This window comes from Lonchura striata, chromosome 2, assembly GCF_050655825.1.
Source record: "Lonchura striata isolate lonStrDom1 chromosome 2, ASM5065582v1, whole genome shotgun sequence".
NCBI lineage: Eukaryota > Metazoa > Chordata > Aves > Passeriformes > Estrildidae > Lonchura > Lonchura striata.
Window position 1 is genome coordinate 49,523,356 of NC_140704.1, and position 20,321 is coordinate 49,543,676.

General features: G+C 39.0%; 2 protein-coding genes across 5 annotated transcripts in view; one reads left to right on the forward strand and one right to left on the reverse strand.

Moving 5' to 3' along the window:
- Nucleotides 1-12,604, forward strand: part of SUSD5 (sushi domain containing 5) — a 44,916-nt gene extending 32,312 nt beyond the window's left edge. The window contains exons 4-5 of the mRNA XM_021546261.4: nt 704-892; nt 9,191-12,604. Of these exons, the coding sequence (XP_021401936.3) occupies nt 704-892; nt 9,191-10,470 (1,469 nt within the window). The 3' untranslated portion in view covers nt 10,471-12,604. The remainder of the gene's footprint in view (nt 1-703; nt 893-9,190) is intronic.
- Nucleotides 1-20,321, reverse strand: part of CRTAP (cartilage associated protein) — a 43,999-nt gene that overhangs the window by 4,401 nt on the left and 19,277 nt on the right. Inside the window, exon 7 of one of the 4 annotated variants that reach the window (XR_014953295.1) lies at nt 5,405-5,629. The exons of 1 other annotated variant lie outside the window; for it this stretch is intronic. Coding sequence is in view for 2 of the 3 variants with exons in the window: in XM_085573406.1 (XP_085429532.1) it covers nt 5,543-5,629 (87 nt within the window). In the remaining variant the exon portion in view is untranslated. Of the gene's footprint in view, nt 1-5,404; nt 5,630-19,559; nt 20,268-20,321 lie in introns of those variants that run through there. 2 more of the 4 variants (XM_085573406.1, XM_021546262.4) reach the window with 2 other exon arrangements.

Genomic DNA, 20,321 nt, shown 5'->3' on the forward strand with positions numbered 1-20,321 from the left:
TACCATGTTACAAATTTAGGTCTTCAGATTCTCATAGACAGCAGAGCTATTTTACCCCTGGGTATTCTTAAACTGATGAGCCCAAGTCCCTATTTCTTTTAGGGTGTCTCTACCCTGAAATGGGAGATTTGAATATCTGGGAAGACCCCTGATTTAAGAAGGATTAGAAGATTAGAGATAGTCTGAAAACTGTCTGGTGTTCACCTGAACCTCTTCTTTCTGTGAGTGTGGACTGGGCCATTGCTCAGCCTCTGCTGGCTTCCTACAGTGTAGAAGAGATCAAAGTGGTCTTAAACAATTCCACAAGTATTTCTGTGGTTAAGAAAAATGACTGTGCCCAAGTTGTTGCATTCCAGTCCCAACCTGCCCAAGCTCTTGTTAGGCAGGGGAGAAAGTTGTGATCTGGCATCCTGCCCTTGTTTGAAGCAAAGCCCTTCTAGATGCGTAATTGTCAGACATCAATAACATCACAGTTCCAGCATCACAGTTATAGCCCAATTTATATATTCCCATTTACAGCTGGAAATAGTTGTGAAAGGACATAAGGGCATGATTCTGTGATTCTGTGAAACAGATGAGATATACGATTTCTGTGGACATTTGTAAGTTTATCCTCAGGAAAACTCATAGCACTGTTCTTAGAACTGCTCTTAGAAAAGACTATTGTGAACCCTTTGCAATGTCATCCCTTTTCTCCTTTCAGACAAGCCCTGTGGGGACCCGCCGTCCTTCCCCCACACCATCCTGCACGGCCACACTGGCTTTGAAATGGGGGACGAGCTGCTGTACGTCTGTGCCCAGGGCTACGTCATGGGCAACAAGGAGACGGCGTTCACGCTGCTCTGCGACAGCTGCGGGGAGTGGTACGGCCAGGTCCAGGCCTGCGTCAAAGGTGAGCCCAGACAAAAGAGTGCATGACTTTTTGAATTTGCCCCAATAAATAGGCAAACACTTTTTATCTTGCACCATGCCTCCAGGACTTTTGTCTGCAAACACAAGGGTATTTGCCCAGATATTTACTCCATTAAAAAGACTGAAAGAGGATTTTCTTACCAAATGACCTGACTCAAGAAAAGATTTTTCAAAAAAAAAAAAAACCCAAACCACAAAACCTCCAAGCAAATTGTAAAATGACATTTCCTTAATTTAAACCTTCAATAAAAACCACCTTTATATGTTAGTTAAATTCTACAGCAGTCTCTTAACTTTCCCCTTGTTTAAATATAGGCTAAACAGTACCATGAGTTCAGATGTGGATATAATCTGAATTCTGCTTTCTCATGTTAACTTGCTCAATGCATAAACCCACCATTTTTTCCAATATTTAAGAATGGCCATCAGAACATTTTAGTATTTTTTTTTTAGAAGGCTATCACATCTTTAAAGTAAGGTTTCTGGCAAAACAGATAATTTTAACCAAAGGAATAGACAGCTGTTGGGTAGCTGAGCTATCTATATGGGCTGGAGTTAGTCTATCCATTTCAGAACCTATATATTCCTTTATGACTGGAGGCTTGCAAGGAGTTACTTTTACTCATGAATATACTATCAGGTAGTGGATAATCATTAGAAAAGGTCAAACTTGCTCTTAGTAGAAATAGGTCACGTCTGTGCACCAGGGAACCAGATTCTCAGACCCATCCAACTGGTATAGATACACAAAAAAACCCCAAAGAATAAAAGCACCAGTGTTTTTCTGAACTGTTTCAGCTTCTAAAACTGTTTTACAAACAGCAGTTCAGATGATTATGCAAAACAATGCAGGACATAAAGGAAGAACATGTCAGGAAAAAGGAAAAAATAAGTATCTACATCTGATCATAGAATAGTTTGGGTTGGAAAGAACTTTTAATGTCATCTGATCCAATAACCCTACAATAAGCAGGGACATCTTCAACTAACCCAGTGGGTCTGAATCTCCTATAATCTGCACCAAGCTGACAATTCGGTTTCCTTTACTGAGGTTAGTGGGAGTGTTATCTTCATCACACACAGACATTAGGCTGTATTACACCAAAATAAGAAAGGGAAAGAATCAGGCCATTTAAGTTGTCTGTGTTTCACTGTTTTTTCTGGATAAGTAGTTTTGCCCAAGCCTTTCACACGGCCACAGGGGAGAGGAAAATATTAAGAAAAAATAGGAAAGCTGTAAATGGCTGTAAAATCGCAAACATCAACACTGAAACTTGGGAGCAGATGTGATATTGTGGATTATGGTTTTTTTAAGTTATTTAAATGTAGACTTCATGCTGGGGGGCTTCCTCTGATTAATGTTTTTCAAATGCTTTAAGTACATGGGACAGAAAAGACAATAATTGTTCAAGTATAATTATGTATTTAATCCTTCTGATAATAATTCTTTAAGAAAGAAGACTTTACAGGATTATTAAAATGTGTGATACTAGGTTTCATTATTTTTAAAAAAGTAAGAATCCAGTCAAAAAGAACAACAAAAAAAGAGAATTTAATTAAAAGGAACCTGATTTAGAGTTGACTGATATTTTGGGGTCATAGGAGAGAGGAGAACAATTATTAAGTACCCAGAAGTCAGCACACAGACTGATTTTCAAGTGCTTTGAGGCAAGAGAGTGCTTTCCCCTATCATGAAGGTTAATGATGGGACTTAATGGAGAATTTATATTCCTGTTGGCATACTGGACTACTTCTGTCTTAACTGGCTGACATCAATGGAAAGATGTTTGTGCAGTCACTTCAGTGGACATTTAACTGCTATGTTTAGAGCCTGGTAAGATGATACAGTGCCCTTGCTCTGCATCTGCTCTGGGTGAGCAACTGGGAAATGTAAAATGGTCCTGATGCTCTTACTCCAACAAAAGGGGGCCACGGGAAAAAGCTCTGGTCAGAGGACTGAGAGATATAAGGTCTGTTCCTACATCTTGCAGTGTCTCTGAGACTAGGGACAAGTCACTGTACTGCTCTTTGCTGCTTACTCCACCTCATCTGTGGAAGAGTGATGACATTTATCCAATTTCATAAGGCTTGCTGGGATTTGTGGATGTTACACCTTGAGTAACATTGCTCTACTTGGTAACTGCCCCATTATAATACCCAGCTGTCCAGGCAGAATATCAGACTAAACAGCAATAATTGCATGCTTTTCTTGTTTGTGGAAAAGCATCAGACTGGCTTTACATTCCCAGTTGCTCACACAGAGCAAATATGGAGTCACAGAACTACCATCATAGCAGTGTCTAAATATAGCAGTTAAATGTTCTTTGAAGTCTCTTTGTGATCATCTTTCCCCTCTGTTTTGATCCAGCAAGAAGAGATACAGTCCATTCTGGCACCTGGGATATAAATGCACCTAGGATATAAATGTACAGCATACAATCAGCAGATTTGCAAATTAAAATTTTAAAAATTCATATATAATCAAATAGGCACATAATACAAAATACATGGCAAAACCTGGCTACGGGCATAACTGAAAAAAATAATTTTAGACTTATATTAAGTGGATTTCAGATGCAGTAAAGTATGATGGAAATTCAAGTGGATACAGTAAAGTATGATGGAAATTAGGAAAGCAGTACATTACAAATGGCCATAATGTACATTGTGCATACCAGGTAATAGACAGTAATTTTTAATTAATATGCTTTTTAAGAAAAAACATGATTCTGTTTCCTATAATTCATTGTCATAAAAAGGCACTGTGTTCTAGCTGAAAACACAAGGATACTCAGCCCAACAAACCAACCTTAAGGAGAGAACAGGGAAATACATGGATTTTGCCTTTTTTTTTTTTTTTTAATTTTTATTTCCTTGGCAAGAATGCATTTGCTTCACAAAATATATCCTGAAGAACATTGTAGTAAGGTCTGAAAGCAGATGCACATGTTTCATGCTGTGGCTGTCCTGCAAACACAGAGACTAAACTGACAATTGCTAAATGACATTTGTTTGGTTGGTTTTTTTTCCCAAAATAAACCATGAGCTCAATATCAGAAACATTAATACCAACATTGCAGTGGTGGGGGTCAGGGCTGGACTGCATTAGGCTGCATTCTCTAGGGTTTGCTCCCTTAAAGAGAGGGTAGATGAGATGTCTGAGAAATCATGTTCCATCTCTGCCCTTAAACTGGTTCAGAAGAATGTCATGTATCTATCCTTTTCCCTGGATTATTTATGTTTTTCCAGATATATGCTTGTGGCAGGAGAGTCCATATCTTCTACACATATAAAGAATCTCTCCAATGACTTGGATACACAACTAGTGTTCTAAGGTAGTCCAGCTTTTCCAGGCTGAGGACCATCCTTCTGATGTCAGTGCAAGGAGGACATGGCTGACTTTGGCCACTTAATCTGCAGCTATCAGTCTTGCTGCCTGGCTCAACAATTCCCATTACTTCAAACATTATTTCTGGAGTTTTCAAGAATTATATAGCTTCATATTCATGTGGCCTGTAAGCACAACCAGCTACCACTATTTCTTTTTTATTTTTTATTTTTAATGTGGGGAATCAAACAAAATGTCTCTGGCTTTTGCTCTTACTTGAGAATGCTTTTTCATTTGTTCATTCTGTGAGTACAAAGGAAGAGTTGTGACAGACAAATATAAGCAGCAACAAATATAATCAGTAACAAATATGTCCGTGGCCTGTCAAAGCAATTGTTATGACAAACTTTGGTTCCCTTTTCAGGCCTGTCACTCAGGGGTTGTATTAGATTAATGTAAAGTATTGATCTGGAATGAATGGATTCTGCCAGATGGAATAAGTTGAAAAAATTTTGATGGGTTATTTGTTTATATTAGCAGGCTTTCCTCTGGAATAAAAATTATCCTCTTTCTCATAGATTATCATCTTTCTTATAGCTATTGCAAGAGACAAAAGGTACAATTTCTGCCTAGCATACTGTGGTCGATGAGAGAGAAAAGAGAAATTTGTGTGCCTGATCCAAATTAAATGGATAATTCTTTGAGATGCTGTAGTTCAAAAATATGACTTATCTTAGGAAAATCAGTCTACATGCTTTTTTCCTTCCCACCTTTAAAGACAGATGCTGTCTTGTTAATGTTTGCTGTAGCTACTTTGAGATTCTTTGACTAAAGATGTTTTTATACAGTACAAATATTTATAATGATGGTCTATATAGAATCAGGTTTCAATTTCCTGTACTCCAAAAATACACCCATAAAATATGCAGTGCGTTTTATGGTTGCCCAAAATAGCAACACTCAAAATAGAGTTTGAATGCCAATATGCTATCTAGAAGAAAAATTAAACTGGTCCTAGGTTGTGGAAGACCAGACTCTTTGTTTTTGCCTGTCTTTATGTTTGGTTACTGTTTTCACATTAGGATCAAAAACTGAAGGAGATGAAAGCTTTATAGAACTGGATGCTTCCCAAGAAGGATTAATTAATAATTAAAAGTATTTTACCTTTTAACTGAGCTTCACATCTTTGGTAGTATGTCATTTCAGCATCTCTTGCTGTAAAGTGTTCATTTCAGACACAGTAATCCCTCAGACAGTGAATTAAAACTCACTGATCCTTGAGTTTGCCAGAAGATTGTACGGTCAAGATGTAACAATGACCAAATATAGAAAGATTTTGATCTTGGATAAATTAATTTCAGAGCTGGCTCTTCTCAAAACCAGACCTGTCTAGGTAGAAAGAAAGATGCAATCACTTTAAAATCAATTGCTAGAAGTTTTAAAAACATGTATAAATAATGGTTACAACTTCTTGGATAAGAGGTGGAGCTGAATCTAGTTTGGTTGTTGCTCTTCACTACCAACACTAAAATTCAGGAAAGTGCTGAGGAGGTGAGCAAAAAGAAGTGCAGAAATGGTGCAATCTATTCCCAAAAAATCAAGCTCACGGTGGACTTAAAAGATTGTCATGGTAACACAGAGTCACTAAACACTGAGTCCAAGTCCCATTTGAAGGTCTGAGGCCCAGAAAGAAAGAATAGAGTATTATTACTGTGTAAGTCAATCCAGGATCATATAAATCAAAGCTCCAGAGTAAGGGCGTCTGTGTTTCCTTTGATGGTTAGAGAGCTCAATAGTTGCTTTCATTTTGGCATCCCATAAGCTAACATTAGTTATGTTGATAGTCTCTGCTATAAACTCTACAAATACAGGAGATTGAATATGAAAATATGCTCGAGCAGCTTTACAACTTGGGCCACAATCTGATTGTGAGAGGGAACAAGACTCCCTTATGTGGTGACAAGCAGTGCATAATGAGCTCCAATCTCAGGATCTCTTTAGACTACAATGGGCTTTTTCTTCCCCCAGCCCTGCATTAAGAAAACACCAATTCATTTCTCTACAGGCAGGATCATGCCCAAAAGCAGCATGCTTGGTGGAGAATCGATTGATGGCTCAACAAACCTTTAATATGTTCTGATAGACTTAGGACTGGCACTTTCTTAGAAGTACATGCTTTTTCCTGATGTGCCTCCATAGGACCTTCTCCTAGAGGGCTCAAACCACATGGCAGGAGAAACACTGAAGGGAAAGAGCTTCAAAATATCTAAAACCCATATTACTGTAGTTGTTAAGCATTCACCAATGATCCACTCACACATAAGGTACTAGTCAACAAGATGAATACTAGCTGCCCATTCATACTGCTAACTAAAAAATAAGTCTGGAGGAAACAACACAATCACATGGATGTAATTTTTGTTTGGGGATGTGTGTGCCTGCTCACCACAACATAAATATTACTGTTTGGACCTCAGCTGTATTACCGTAATGTGGAAAGTGAATGAGTGACAAAAATAAAGGTTACAAGAGACACAGAGGTGAAGGCAGACTGTTGTGATGATTCAATTAAAAAGTAAAACAATGACCATAACAGTTGGTAAATGGTGACTTCTCACATTATGATGTTCCAGTTCATGTACATGCCACAGACACCATATAGGGAGCCCTCAGACACACTGAACTTTAGTGAAGCAGGCATGCCATACATCATCTTCAGGCAGGAGCCTGGATGATTAGAGGATAAAATAGTTTGACGCACCATTTCCATGCAAAAAGAGTGCCAGCCACGTAGAAAAATTCTAAGGTGAAAGCAAGAGAAGGGACAAAGTGAGACTAATGTTTGACAATTAGCAGAAGTGCTGCACTGTGATGGATAGTGCCATGCAGAGCTTCATGAATATGTTGCTGAAGTGCCTTGGTATTCAGCGTTATCCTCCATTCATTTGCAAAAGTCTGAAATACTATTGGAAAAGATTTTAGGATTAATTAGAAAAGTGAGAGTCCTACCAGGAAGATTTCCACTCTAAGAGTTGTATTCCCCTGACTGTTAAATCATCCTTGAACGAGACAGAAGTTTTTTCCTGCTTTGGAGAGGATGGGAAGATCTAGAGGATTACAGAAGCAGATGACAACACTGGGACCAAGAGGGAGAGAGGTCTGTTGGCACTTCCTGTGACATGAGAGGACCTGCTAAGAACATCCAGCTCTCCAGCATGATAGCTTTCACAGAGGCATTAACTCTCTGCAGGCTATTTGGGACACACATTTGGGTTTCTTTAACATAACTGCTTTGGTTTCTGGTAGACCCAGACACTATTCCAAGGAAAATATCTTTTGCTAATGCTCATTCTGTTTTGGCACCTGGCTTAAGCTGTTCTGGCAAAAAGTGAGCTGGTGTGAGCTGTATCACCACTAAGTGGTTTTGGTCAGACTGGTTTGACAATATTTCTAATCTTTCTTAAGAGGAGACCAAATATGGCTCTGCCAGAAGTCTGGGAAGCAGTCTCCAAGGAGAATGTGACTCAGGCGGAAATTGAGGTGGGCCCCAGATGAAAATGTAATTCAAAATCAGTTGACTGTAAAAAGGCAAAAAAAGATAAGGATTTACAAATGCAGTGATCTGTAAAACAGGTTCTCCTATTAATTTCTTGTTTCCCATGTCATGCCAGATCTATTGCTTCACTGTCTTCATAAAAGACTAAACACCCTCTTAAAAAGAAAAATTCTCACCATGATTCAGTTTATTTTCCATATCCCAAGGCACTGTTTTTTAAGACTTTTAATGCCAGCATAAATCTCAGAAACTTTCTATGGAGTAAAGCTTGTGTGAACTGAAAATCAACCACCCTGTCTAGTTTGGAAAATTTTTCTTTGAGCTAAGGCTTTAGAATATTGGAAGAAATATTAAGTACAATGCACTATTCCATTCAAATTCAAACATTTAGCTTTGTGCTTTGAGTCAAGTCTATTTTGCTATCCGTGGTAGGTCTGTTGAGTATTTCTAAATTAAACTCAAGCTTTCTAATGAATCTGAGTGCAAATGTAATTTGCACTCAGGTTTTTTACCAATTTTGTTTTGTGTTCATTCTTTTTCTCTTTTCTCTGTGGCAACATTTAATTCCTTAAAATTGGAAGCCTGAGAGTTGATTACCAACAGACAGGATTATCATGTTAACTAGGTGTTAGGCTTTAACTGTTTGAGACAGAGTTTTCTAGCCTTTCAGGGTGCATCTTGCTTTCTTCAGATGAAAACAAGCAGAACTCAGTGTCAGCCTTGGTGGTGGAGTCTGCCTCTGTCAGCTCTGAAGAGCTTTTATGGAATAAAAAAATACTGTTCTGGTCCCAGGCATTGTACCACTGTAACACCAAGGTGATTGAAGGAAAGCAGTATACTGATAAGAATGTGCCTTGATATTTGAGCAAAAGGTACTTGAACATAATTCTTTAAAATCATCTGGCTGAAAAGGGATGATATTACTGTAAAACTTTTATTTTTGCCTGGAGTATTTTTCTTTAATTACCAATTTGTAATTGATCGATTTTCCCTATATCTTTCTCTCTACACACATTTCTTGCTTGAATAAAATAAATTTTTTTCCTCAAATCTTGCAAAGAGTCATACTAGGGAAAAAAAAAGGTTTGAGAAAGGAAAGTAAAGGAAGTCCTCTAACTGCAGACAGTAGTTATTTATATTCATTTTTAAATCTGGAAAGGTAAGATATTTGCAGTTAGCATTGACACCTATTGTGATTAAAAAAAAACCTTGAAGCTGGGTATCAGCTCAAGGATTGTGCCCTTTTCAAATAAACAATAACACAGAATGAAAAATACTGCCTAGAACACACTTTGCATTGCACCTTTCTTCTTAGATTCATTAAATAAATGAGCTCAGTGGTTTGACAGAGCATGAAATGTTGGTTTATGAGGTTTTTTTTTTAATTTTTCTAGATGAAACCGAGGCACACATTGACTATGAAGATAACTTTCCCGATGACAGATCAATACCTGTTGCCAAGAATGACCATGGCAATGGCAAAGAGGAAATTGAGCAGGAGCAAATACAGCTTTCCTTCAGTAAAACTTCAGAGGAAGGAAGAACTGGAAGTACAAAAGGGGTTACTCAGCACACAGACATTTCTGAAAAAGGAAGCAGGGCACCAACTGAGTCCCCTGTGTCACTCCTCAGCCAAAAAAACTTGTTTTGGTTTCCATCAGAAACTTTCAGTGAGCCTGAACCAGAGAAAGAGACAGATGATTCCACTAAAGCACAGTTTTCTGAAGGTGATAACCACATTGGTGTGAAGACAGTCTATGATGAACCTGGTGCCAAAATGTTTTATGACAGTGAGGATTTCCCCATTGGACCCATTCTCACAACTAACGATACAAAGACAGCGATGGATGCAGTTGCCATCACTGATGAGTCGTGGTTGGATGGATATCCAGTAACACAAGAGGTGGTAGAGGATGATGAAGAGGGTGATAAAGTTGATGGTTCGATGGGAACAGAAGATGACATTATCCTCTCGACTGACCAGCCAAATCACGTGGAAGTAAGAAAATCAGGAAATGGCAGCCCAGCCCCAGAGGAAGGTCTAACACAGATTGTGGCAGCAACAACAGCAGTAGATGATGAAGGGGCTGAAGACACAGCGGTACCACTTACATCAGTGAGTGGTCTGGAGAACTTCAATGTCAGCAGGGGTTATGATGATGCCATGTGGGAACATCCGGCTACATCTCTGGAAACTGTAACTCAGGAGCCCACTACAACAATGCCGTTTGACATCAGCAGCTTAAAAACATCCATGTCAGAAACCTCTGTGACTGTCAGCCCCTCCGATCACACCCCATACACAGAACCAAGAGACACAACCACCTACCCAGAACACGTAGCAACCACTGCACCAGCTCCAGATGTCATTACTGACACAGCTTCCCAGGAATTAGCTGAGCAAGAAAATCTCACCCAGGGCTTTGGAGAAAAGCCTATCCCCACTTCTGAGCCATGTGAGGGAGAGGATTGTCCCAAGTCCAGTAAAGGTGCTATCATAGCAGTAATAGTGATTCTTCTCTGCTTGTTACTGGTTGCAGCTGTTCTGGCAGTGTGGTTTTTCAAAAAAAGGCAGCAGAAAAATTCTGTTTATAAACTAAACGGAAGGTGTCAGCCCAAACATCACTGTTACCATCACTACCACCACCAGCACATTGAAATGCAGAAAGTCTAACCAGGGGCCTTTTGGCAGAGATCAGAAGAAAAAACATACTGATGCTAGAAGAATCGCTTGACTCATGGATGCTAAAATCCAACAGTGCAGAAAGCAGAAGAAAAAAAGAATGCTAAAAGAACATAGAAGACAGAAAAGATTTCATCCTTTTGAAATTGCAGTCTAGCATATTCAACTTTTCAGAGCTAAAGAATCTGTACATTTTAATCACAAGGGTCTTTTGGAGACACCAGCAGGACACAGTGTGCTCAGTAATACATCTTCAGTTTGTTCCGCTTTTACATTTTGCTCCTATTAATAATAAATTAATTGATTAATTTCTGTGTTACCTGGTTATAATGTAATGGGAAAGCTGGTCAGGCCTCTGGAATGTTCTCAGTTGAAGAGGAAAAGGAGGGAAGAATGGAAAAAGGATTTTTTGGAGCAACCACATACTTGGTATTTGCTCCTTTTTTAGAACCTGCCCATGCTGGTCAGGATAAACCACCATAACAAATTATTACCTGATGTGTCTTAAAAAGAAAAACTATTTGCTACCAGACTTTAATGGATAGTATTGCAATGATTACTAAGGTCATTTTCTTCAATGTTGTGAATTTAACAAGCCACAAATATTGGATCATTATGCTACTTTTCTGGAAGGTGTTCTTTTAGCCTTAGTGAAGAAATGCCATTCTTATAACTAATCTTCCTGGAGAAATGATGATGTTTCCCTGGAATTCAGAGAACACTGTAAGTGACATTCTTCCTTGAACATGCGCAGAAGAGGAGTCAGAGCACCTTTGAATACAGGTGCTATGATGAGTAGCCTCTCATTACAGAGCCAAACACTGATAAAGCACTTTCCAGGGGAACCCCGTATAAAATCGGCTGCTTTCTGGACATGATGTTGACTGACCAAGATACTGAACTTTAATTCACAGCCAGTAGTACCTCTGGCAACTGAAGCCATGTGTAATACTTTTGCCATGTGAACTCTGTGGAAGGACTGATTTTTCACCATTTTGCTCTTGCATTGGCTGGAGGGGTGGACATTGGCTCTGGGAGATGGGCAGCCCCTTTGCATACTGCTTATTGTGGTTTGAAAGATAAAGCAGACCTGGGAAAGAAATAAATTGCATTCAGCTTCTAGACTGGATGTTGGTGTAAAAGCACTGAGGCTTTTCCAACAGCACATTCCATCTCCAACAGTTCTGAAAAGAAACAGGAAGAGAGGGGAACATGTTTTCTAGAATCCCTTAGCATAGTTCATGTGAGCTTAGTATGAGGTCTTCCTTACATTTCTGAATGCACAATAGGAAGTCTGGCAACTGTGAATAATCTGCAGGTCAGAAATAAATTCATCTGCCATTCAGCCTTAGTCAAAGAGTAAGAAAAGTTGCCTGGGTGGAGTTCATTCCATGCTCTGGCTTGAGTCTCAGTGGTAGTCACCTCCAACTCCATGCAAGGTAGGCTTTATGAAATGGAGTGCAGAATTGGGCCCACCTTACATGCAGCCATCAATCTCAGGGCTGGTAAGCAAAACAAAGCACTTTTAGACAATGGCTATGTGCTATCTTGGAGAATTTGACCTCAGAGGGGTAAGAGTTGAATCTTATTGCCTGGCAAGAGCCACAGTAAATAAAAATGACAGAAATTGTACAGATTTGTAAATATGTCTCTGACATATGCATGACTTTATGCTTTTAATGCATTCTACACTATGAAATAACTCAAAATTTCTGCTGTAAACTATTTCTTAAAAGCAGATAAAAAAGAAAAACCCAACAATGGATTTCACACCAAGCAACTTTATGGTGACTTTAACTCAACTAAGACATATAATCTGTAATACCATGGAAATATACTGAAAAATAAAAACAGGAACATCTATTAAAAATATTGCTTTACTGAAAGGTGCAAGTAGGTGTTACAGTTCTGTGTAGCATCATTCTAAATGAAAAGTCAATTCTATTTGTCCCAGGAAGTGAACATGTAAAAATGAGACTCAAAATATAATTACAAACACAAATTGTACAAGGATCTTATTTGAGACGTAGAAACACTTATTATTCATGAACCAGAAGAAAGTGTACATTAACATAATGCTTTGGAGGTATTTAAATAAAACTCAAGTTACAAATACACCAGGAAAGGAAGTGTCTATGTGTGTTTTTGTGCAAATCATCCAGTTTGCTCACAAGTTTATAGAGAAAAGATAGGCCTTTTACTTTCATAATTCTTGTAGAAGATGCTTTGATATTAAAAATATTAACTAAAAAGTGTTTTGCTTAGACTGCCAGCCCAGTTCTGCTTTAGAACATCTACCTTCCTTTGCAGCATCATCTGTTTGTATTCACAGTATTCAATTTACCAGGGAGTTTGGGAAAACTAATAAACATATGGGGATAAACAGCTCTTCAATTATCCATTTGACTCAGACTTCCTTCTGTGTGTGAAACTTGGCTAATCACAGATAATGGGAATGGCAAACAATATGCACATCATACAGTGAATATGAAATCTTAGCACAAAAAGGTCAAGATAGAGTAGGAGATTAATTAATTAGAAATCAAAGCTGAAACTACCAGCTGCATGTTGAAATCAGGAGAGGAAAAAAATGGGGGGAATACCAGAAGTGCTTTTGTGATGATGATATCCAGCCATTGATCTGGTACTCTGTGGTAAAAGTTATGTATCATTCTTTTTAGGGAAACCACGTATTACAACAGGCTGGTCAGAATTTCCCCACTGGGGTCAAGACTGGGATATCATCTCCCTTTCCTCTCCTTTCTTTTGTTAACCTATTAACTTGGCCCCCATTTCATACAGATCTTATGGTACGGTGTCTGGACAGAGACTGTACAAATTCGCTTCAGCAGGCTGAAAAGCAACACTGTAGGGTGTGACATCACAGCTACTGGCAGTGTTTGGGGATTGAAGCCCATGCAATCACAAGGAGGTTGCTCCCCCTTGTACAGAAATGCTGGGTTTCATGCATTTTTAGGTGTTTCCTAAGTTCTCAGGCTGAAATTCCCTCAATTCCTGTGCTTGTCCTAGCAATATATGGTTATTGTGTTGTACTGCCTTATTGCTTACTGCACCTCAAAAGCTATTATGATGGAGATTTGTTGCCATGGGCATTGGACCCAGCATAGACTGATTTTTTTTATTCAATTATTTACATTTTTTAATACCAAATTTGTAATGCAAAGATAAAACATAATACATATCTGTGAAAGATCAGACTATGTAGCTATGAATGACCATTTAAAAACTATCCTTAATAAGAAATGATTACACTATCATAAGACTTGTCAAACTACACGGTTTCCACCAGCTCAGGATGATACTTAAGTGTTTAATCCTTTTCGGATAAGTGATAGTGAGAATGGGGCAAAGGCAGAAAGCCCCCTTTTTATTTTCCTTTAACGTTAACAGCCATATAAAATTACTTCACTGACTCCCATATTTCCACTTGAAAGTAAGCAAGTTCCATTACTTTGCCAAATAATTAATCAGGAAGAAAAAGCACATTTGTTACTTCATGATGCTGAAAAGGCCTACCCATGAGATATATCAATGGGAAGAAGTTAAAAATAATCAAAGAAAACAGAAAGTTTTTCAACAGGAAAGGTTAGCATTTATAAACTTCAAAATTCAAACTCTCTACAGAATTTAATTTCCATATAACATCAGTACTTTAAGGAGAGAGAAGAGGGGAAGGAGGAGAGATGGATGCCTAAACCACTGAATATTTCCTTGCCAAAAATAAATAAATAAAAATGTATCTATTTATTTTAATATTTTCTCCTAGGCACTGAAGAGGACTTAAGATACAAACCCCTGATTTGCTGGGGTGTGCAACCCAACTTACTTTGGCTATTTCTTACTTAACTCCTTTTTTGTGTAGAGCTTAAACTCTCCACACTAGGTCATTCAAGTCTTGAGTCACCAGGAAAAAGAAGTCGCTGTTTAAAGTATGGCAGACGACCAAAACTTCAGACAGCTGCAATGAAGGATTAGTTGTGGGTTTTTCTCACTGCCTTGCTACAAACTGCATCACAGCTCTATGTTCAAACATTATTAAATGGGAATGTTTTCTCTGGCACTGGCTACTCCTCCCCACAGTTTAAGTATTGAATTTTTTTAACTGAAGTAGCTTTGGTTTACAGCTCACATTAGAACTTAAAAACATATTTCCATAGTAGCTGGCATATGCAGGCAACTGTTTATTCTCAGTACCAGCCATAATAAACACTTGTACTTTTATAATCCAACAAATCTTTGTCTAATCACAATTTCATTTTCAGAGCTGTAAAATTTGTACACTATTTAAACCCATTTTCAGGAAGACTCTCTTGAAATGAAAAGATTTTCTAAGTGTGCCTGCATTATCAATACAGACCAATAATTCACTGTAAAGGATGTGAACATAAATGGTGGGTATTGATGGCAACAGTCTACTGAGAAAGAGTTTTGTAAAGCAGGACATACTATCAGATTTTCAGAGGGATAGTTTGGAAAGCGTGGAGAAATTACACCTCCTTGGTTGGATGGGCTCTTTGGGTGAATTAAGAACAGCAACTGTCTAACTTTTGGGTTTATATTCTAGCATTACAAAGCAGTAAAGCCCTGGAAAACGGAGCAATTTGAATTTGCTTTTGGGTCACGCCCTGTCAACAGAAGTAATGAAGGTCTGCTTGCAGGATTGCTACAGTAAATGAAAGGGCCCAGCAGGACATTTGTATTCCCTCTGAATTTGCCAGAAGTGATCATTCTAAAAGTATTTGTTTTTCATAGTTGATTTTGTTGGCAATAGGAATTGCCAAGGCACAGAAATATGGAGCCTGAAATGCTCTTTTATTGGAGCATAATTAAGCTTTGAGGAGAAAAATCACTACCATCCTTCTTCCTTTTTTTAATGGATGTTGCCATTTGTGAGGATGAATTCGCAAGGAGCCAGTAATAAAAAGAATTGCTATCAGTAAGAGTAGGCATTAATTTGAAAAGGATTATACTCTTAGCAGAGTCTGTGAAATGCTCTGATTTTCAACCTGTGCATGTCTTCCCTTACCCAAGCTTTAGTGCTTATGTAAGAACACTGTCCTGACAGCCAGTGGTTGTGTTTTTCACCTAAACAAATATCCACCTCAGTGTGACACTGTTCCTAACTCAGTTTAATTTTCTGCTTCCAAGCAGTTCCCAATCATGCAGGACCCCATTCAATAAGAAAACAAGCTCAGGACTCACATGCATGCAGACCCCTGTGCTAGGACTCTGCCAGAAGATGGACTTCACCCACCATTCGCCTCTAAGTGGTGATGGAACGACATGCAGATGGAATTATTGCAGGCTTCCTTGTGAGCACTGACAGAGCATCAGAGGCCAACAGCAGCTACCAAGATAGCAAGCTTTGCTGTTAGAAATGTGAGTAATTATTAAAAAGTAGCTGTACAGCTCCACAACAGGCAATACTACCGCCAAGGTAGCCAGGGACACAGTACCAATGCTGCATTCAAACCTGTCACATGAACATGGTGTGTTCAGCAAGATGATGTGGCCATAAGCATCAGCATCATACTGTAAACCTCGCCAAAAGTGGAGACAAATCTAAATATCCAATCTGGTTAGGCAGAAGCTGCTAACGTCTGAGGCAGACTCACAACTGCAGGAATTTGGGGTGGCAGAAGGGAGACAAGAATATTCCCACTGCCTCCCAAGAAGAGTTGGCAGGATCAGAGAAGTGGAAGAAGAGACACTTGGTTATTACAGTCACATGTAAATGCTGGTATTTAACAACAGCAGCAGGAAAAGAAAAATCAGTTAAAAGAACCTGAGAATTCTGAAAAAAGCCACATTAAATACTGAAGAACTGAAAGAGGAGATATTTCTCATTAGAAAAGAACAAGGGTTTGAGAACTACTTGTACTTATTAGGATGGAACTGGCTTGGGACTATCTGTAGTGGGAATTAGGAAGGTCAGAAAAAAATCCAGACACTTGAACAAAATGAAAAAAGGATCACAGTGCCATCTCACAAGGCCACAAGATCCATCAGATGCCTCAAGTTAAATCAAATGGTAAAGGACATCAGACTTACTTTAACCTATTTAAGAAAAATGAATTATTGGCTAATGGACATCTCATGAAATCCCCACCTGAGAAGGCACAATGGGAGGGGAGTTTAGCTGCAAGATGAAGAGCTGAGGAAATGAGTGAACATGAGAAGGGATTAGCTAAGAAAGCCTTGAAGACCAAATCACAAGCTTGCCAGAAAATTGGTAACAGCTGAGAGACTTGCAATAACCATTGAAAAATGGTTCAATGAAGAGGAAAAATCAAGGTTCATAGGCACCAAACATATTCCCACTGTAATCTGTTGAAGCCACAAAACAGGTAACTCTGGCGCTTAGTTTTTACTGGTGGAGTATAAAAATGGCAGTATTTTACCATGTCCTTTGCTCTTTTAAAAACCTAATAGGAATCTCAGACAATTAGTGCCAGAAAGGGGAATGTAGTTCTTTAACTGGAGAGAAATTATTCTGGGTGCAAAACAAATTGGAGCTTATTTTCTCTCATCTTGTACCTACTGCAGTCTATGCTACTTGCTCCCCCAATAGGCAGCACCTGATTAGGAGTTTTATGCACATGTTATTTCCACACAAGATGTATAGTCATGGGAAACCTTGGGCTCAAGAACCTGAATTACAACCATCACTCTTGGAGCCTTTGAGCTGCAGTACCTACAGAGAGCACACAGGATCTGGGACACCACAGGGCACCACAGAAACAAAAAGCCAGGCAACAGCCAGAGCTTGGCAGAGCTCTGGAGTCAGTCTGGTAAATGGTGATAGCAAAAATGTAAACTAAAAATGCTGTTAAATGAGTGTATATTTACATCCATCTCTAACCAGCTCCACACCCTTTAATGGTGGCATTTCTGGATTTGAACGCTATTGGCTGTCACAGAATCACAGAATCACAGGATCACACAATATTATGAGCTGCAAGGATCTCACAAGGATGATGGAGTTCAACTCCTGGCCCTGCACAGGACATCCCCAAGAGTCACCAACCACCCTCTGGGTGAAGATTCTTTTCCTAATAGCCAACCTTAATCTTTCCTGACACAACTTCAGGCCATTCCCTCGGGTCCTGACACTGGTCACCATAGATCAGTGTCTGTCCCTCCTCTTCTCCTCACAAGGAAGTTGTAGACTGCAATGAGTTCTCTTCTCATCACTGACTGAATTCCTGAGGACAAAATCTGGAGTTGTCCATCAGGCTGGAAGGCAGAAGGACAGAAAGGGACTCCAGAGTAAGAACTTTGCCTTTAAGCATACACATACCTCCAACAAGAGAAAACCAAGGATAAATTGGAGAACCTACCCTAGTAGGATATTACATGTATTTCATGGGATGAAGTGAGGGTTTACACTCAACTGCTTGTAAAGAACTTTTAAAAGCAAATTTCAATTCTTACATATAATTACGAGTGGAGTGCTAATATTGTGTAGAACAAAACCATGACGAAATGTGATACATACAACCCTCTGTCAGTTCAAGGCACACAGCAAGCCAGATTTTGGTTTCCTTACCACAAGCTAAGCTGGGCAAATCTCTTAAAAGTTAAAAGGCTCTGGATGGATTTTCATTTTGAGATTAAAACATTCTGCCCATCAACTTCAGTGGATTAGTTGTGATTTATATTAAAGCAGTTAAAAAAGCCAATCTGATCTTCCAAACATCTTCCACACTCAAATTCAAATGTTTCATTGCTGTCATGTGCTGAAGGACACTGAAATCTCATCCTATGGACTCTCCTTCTTATTCCTGTCAGAATCTGTGGTATTGATGATTCCCAGATTGTAAAAAGTCTCTGTCTTTCTGCCCGGTTGCCAAAGAAGAAGTCATCATTTGTCTGTGCTGTTTTCAAGGTTGTTTATTCTTGCTTATCTCTAACATGTTCTGCTGTCCTGCCACAGGTCTGTCCTGCAGGGCAGCATGTGGGGCTCTGCCCTCAGTGGGGTGTCACAAACATTATATACCAGAAACTATGTGTGCTATATTTACAATAATGTGCCAAAATTTGTCACCTACGTTGAACAGTGTGTCCCCAGCCTAAACGAATAGAAAAATGCCAACACTACAGTGAAACATGGAGGGCAAGAAGGAGGAAAAGGACAAGACACACCCAATTTCCTCCATCTTGTCCCCTTTGGACCCCTAATCTAGAATCCTAAAATTTTACTTTTGCACCCGTGCCACACTTAATTATTACTTGTATCAAACACTCAGAGCTTGTAACTCACCCTGTAAGATTGAAAACTCTTTTCCATGGACAGAGATCAGAGACAGTGTCTCTTGGGGCTCTGTACAGGGGTGTTCCTGACCCCCTTCCAGGGTCCCAGACCTTCCAGGGCAGCCAGAGGGAAGCTCTGGATTCCCACAATTCCCTATAGACACTCAATAGTGTAGACTACTACAGCTTATAAACTATAGCAGCACCAACTTGGCAAGCTAATGCAGATCATGTTTTGCCTTTTTAAAAACTCAAAGCAGATTAAGGGTTTGTAATTCACTTCCATTCAGCTGAATTACAGTTCCATCATAGGAGGTGAATGCTTATCTGGATGCTCATTTGCACTGAAGGTTCATCTCTTGGTGCAAGCAGGATGAAACCACTTGCAGGGCTTGATCCTTGAAAATAAAAGAGAAAAGCACAGGATGAAATCCTGTATCCTTCTCTGAGTTCAAGGGGATGTTTGGTCTTCAGCAGACTCAGGCACTAATTCATTACTCTTCTCTACCACACCCTTTTTTGGTCTGTACCAATACTTCTCTATTGGACTCTGCTGTACAGTTAACAAAAAGGACAGGAATTCACATGTAAATATTTTTCATTTTTCTACTGAAAATCACCTCAGTTTCCACCTGCACTTACCTTTGGATTAAAACTATGCAGATAGTCCCATCAGGCTGAGAAAAACACACAAAACTATTCTTTTACAGAAGCGAATACTAAACTCATCAATCATCAGTATTTCATACAAGACTGGCCCCACCTCAACAGGGACCACAGGCTGTTTCAACAGAAAGACTAAAAACTGGTAGGAAGAAAAAAATATTTTTATTCTCAGTTTCACACAGTGGAATTTAATTTAGCTTTCAAGAAAGATCAACACTGCTTTCAGAATTATTTAAGCAATGTTTACAAGACCATTAATTGTGCTTTGTTACACACCTTATTTCAGCTATTTAGATGTACCTTAATATCTTTCAGGTGCACTGGAATTCATTATCACTTTATTCAACATCACATAAAAAGATATATATAAATAATACAATTCATAGCTCGGAAAGAGGAACTGTTATGTCTTTCACAGATCATAATCTTACAAAAGTTCTTGAGAATTTAGCTGTACTGCTACAACTTAGTAGAACAGCACCAAAATGAGGAACCTTAGTGTTATCCTAGGAAACAGAAATACTCTGTTTTGTTGTGTTTGTGTAAGGGAAAGAAAGCTCAAGGGGGAAACTTATGTGCACCAGTTCTGCACAGTGAAAAGCCATGCTCACAGAAGAGTCAGTGCAGCACGGAAGTGACCTTTCAGGAGTGGATCTTGGGACAAAAGGTGCAGCTTAAAGAAGCACCTTTGAGGTATATCTAACTGGAACTACAGGTGATCAAAAATAATAATAAGGAGCAATGGTGAGTCTTCAGTTCTTTAAAATACTTCATGGTGGTTTCATTCATCAGGATTCCTTCTTTTCCTCCACTTCTAGTAGATCATCAAGGAATTCCACAACTTCACCCTAGAAATTATTGAATTTCATAGAAATAAATTAACCCCCAAAATCAGTGGGAAA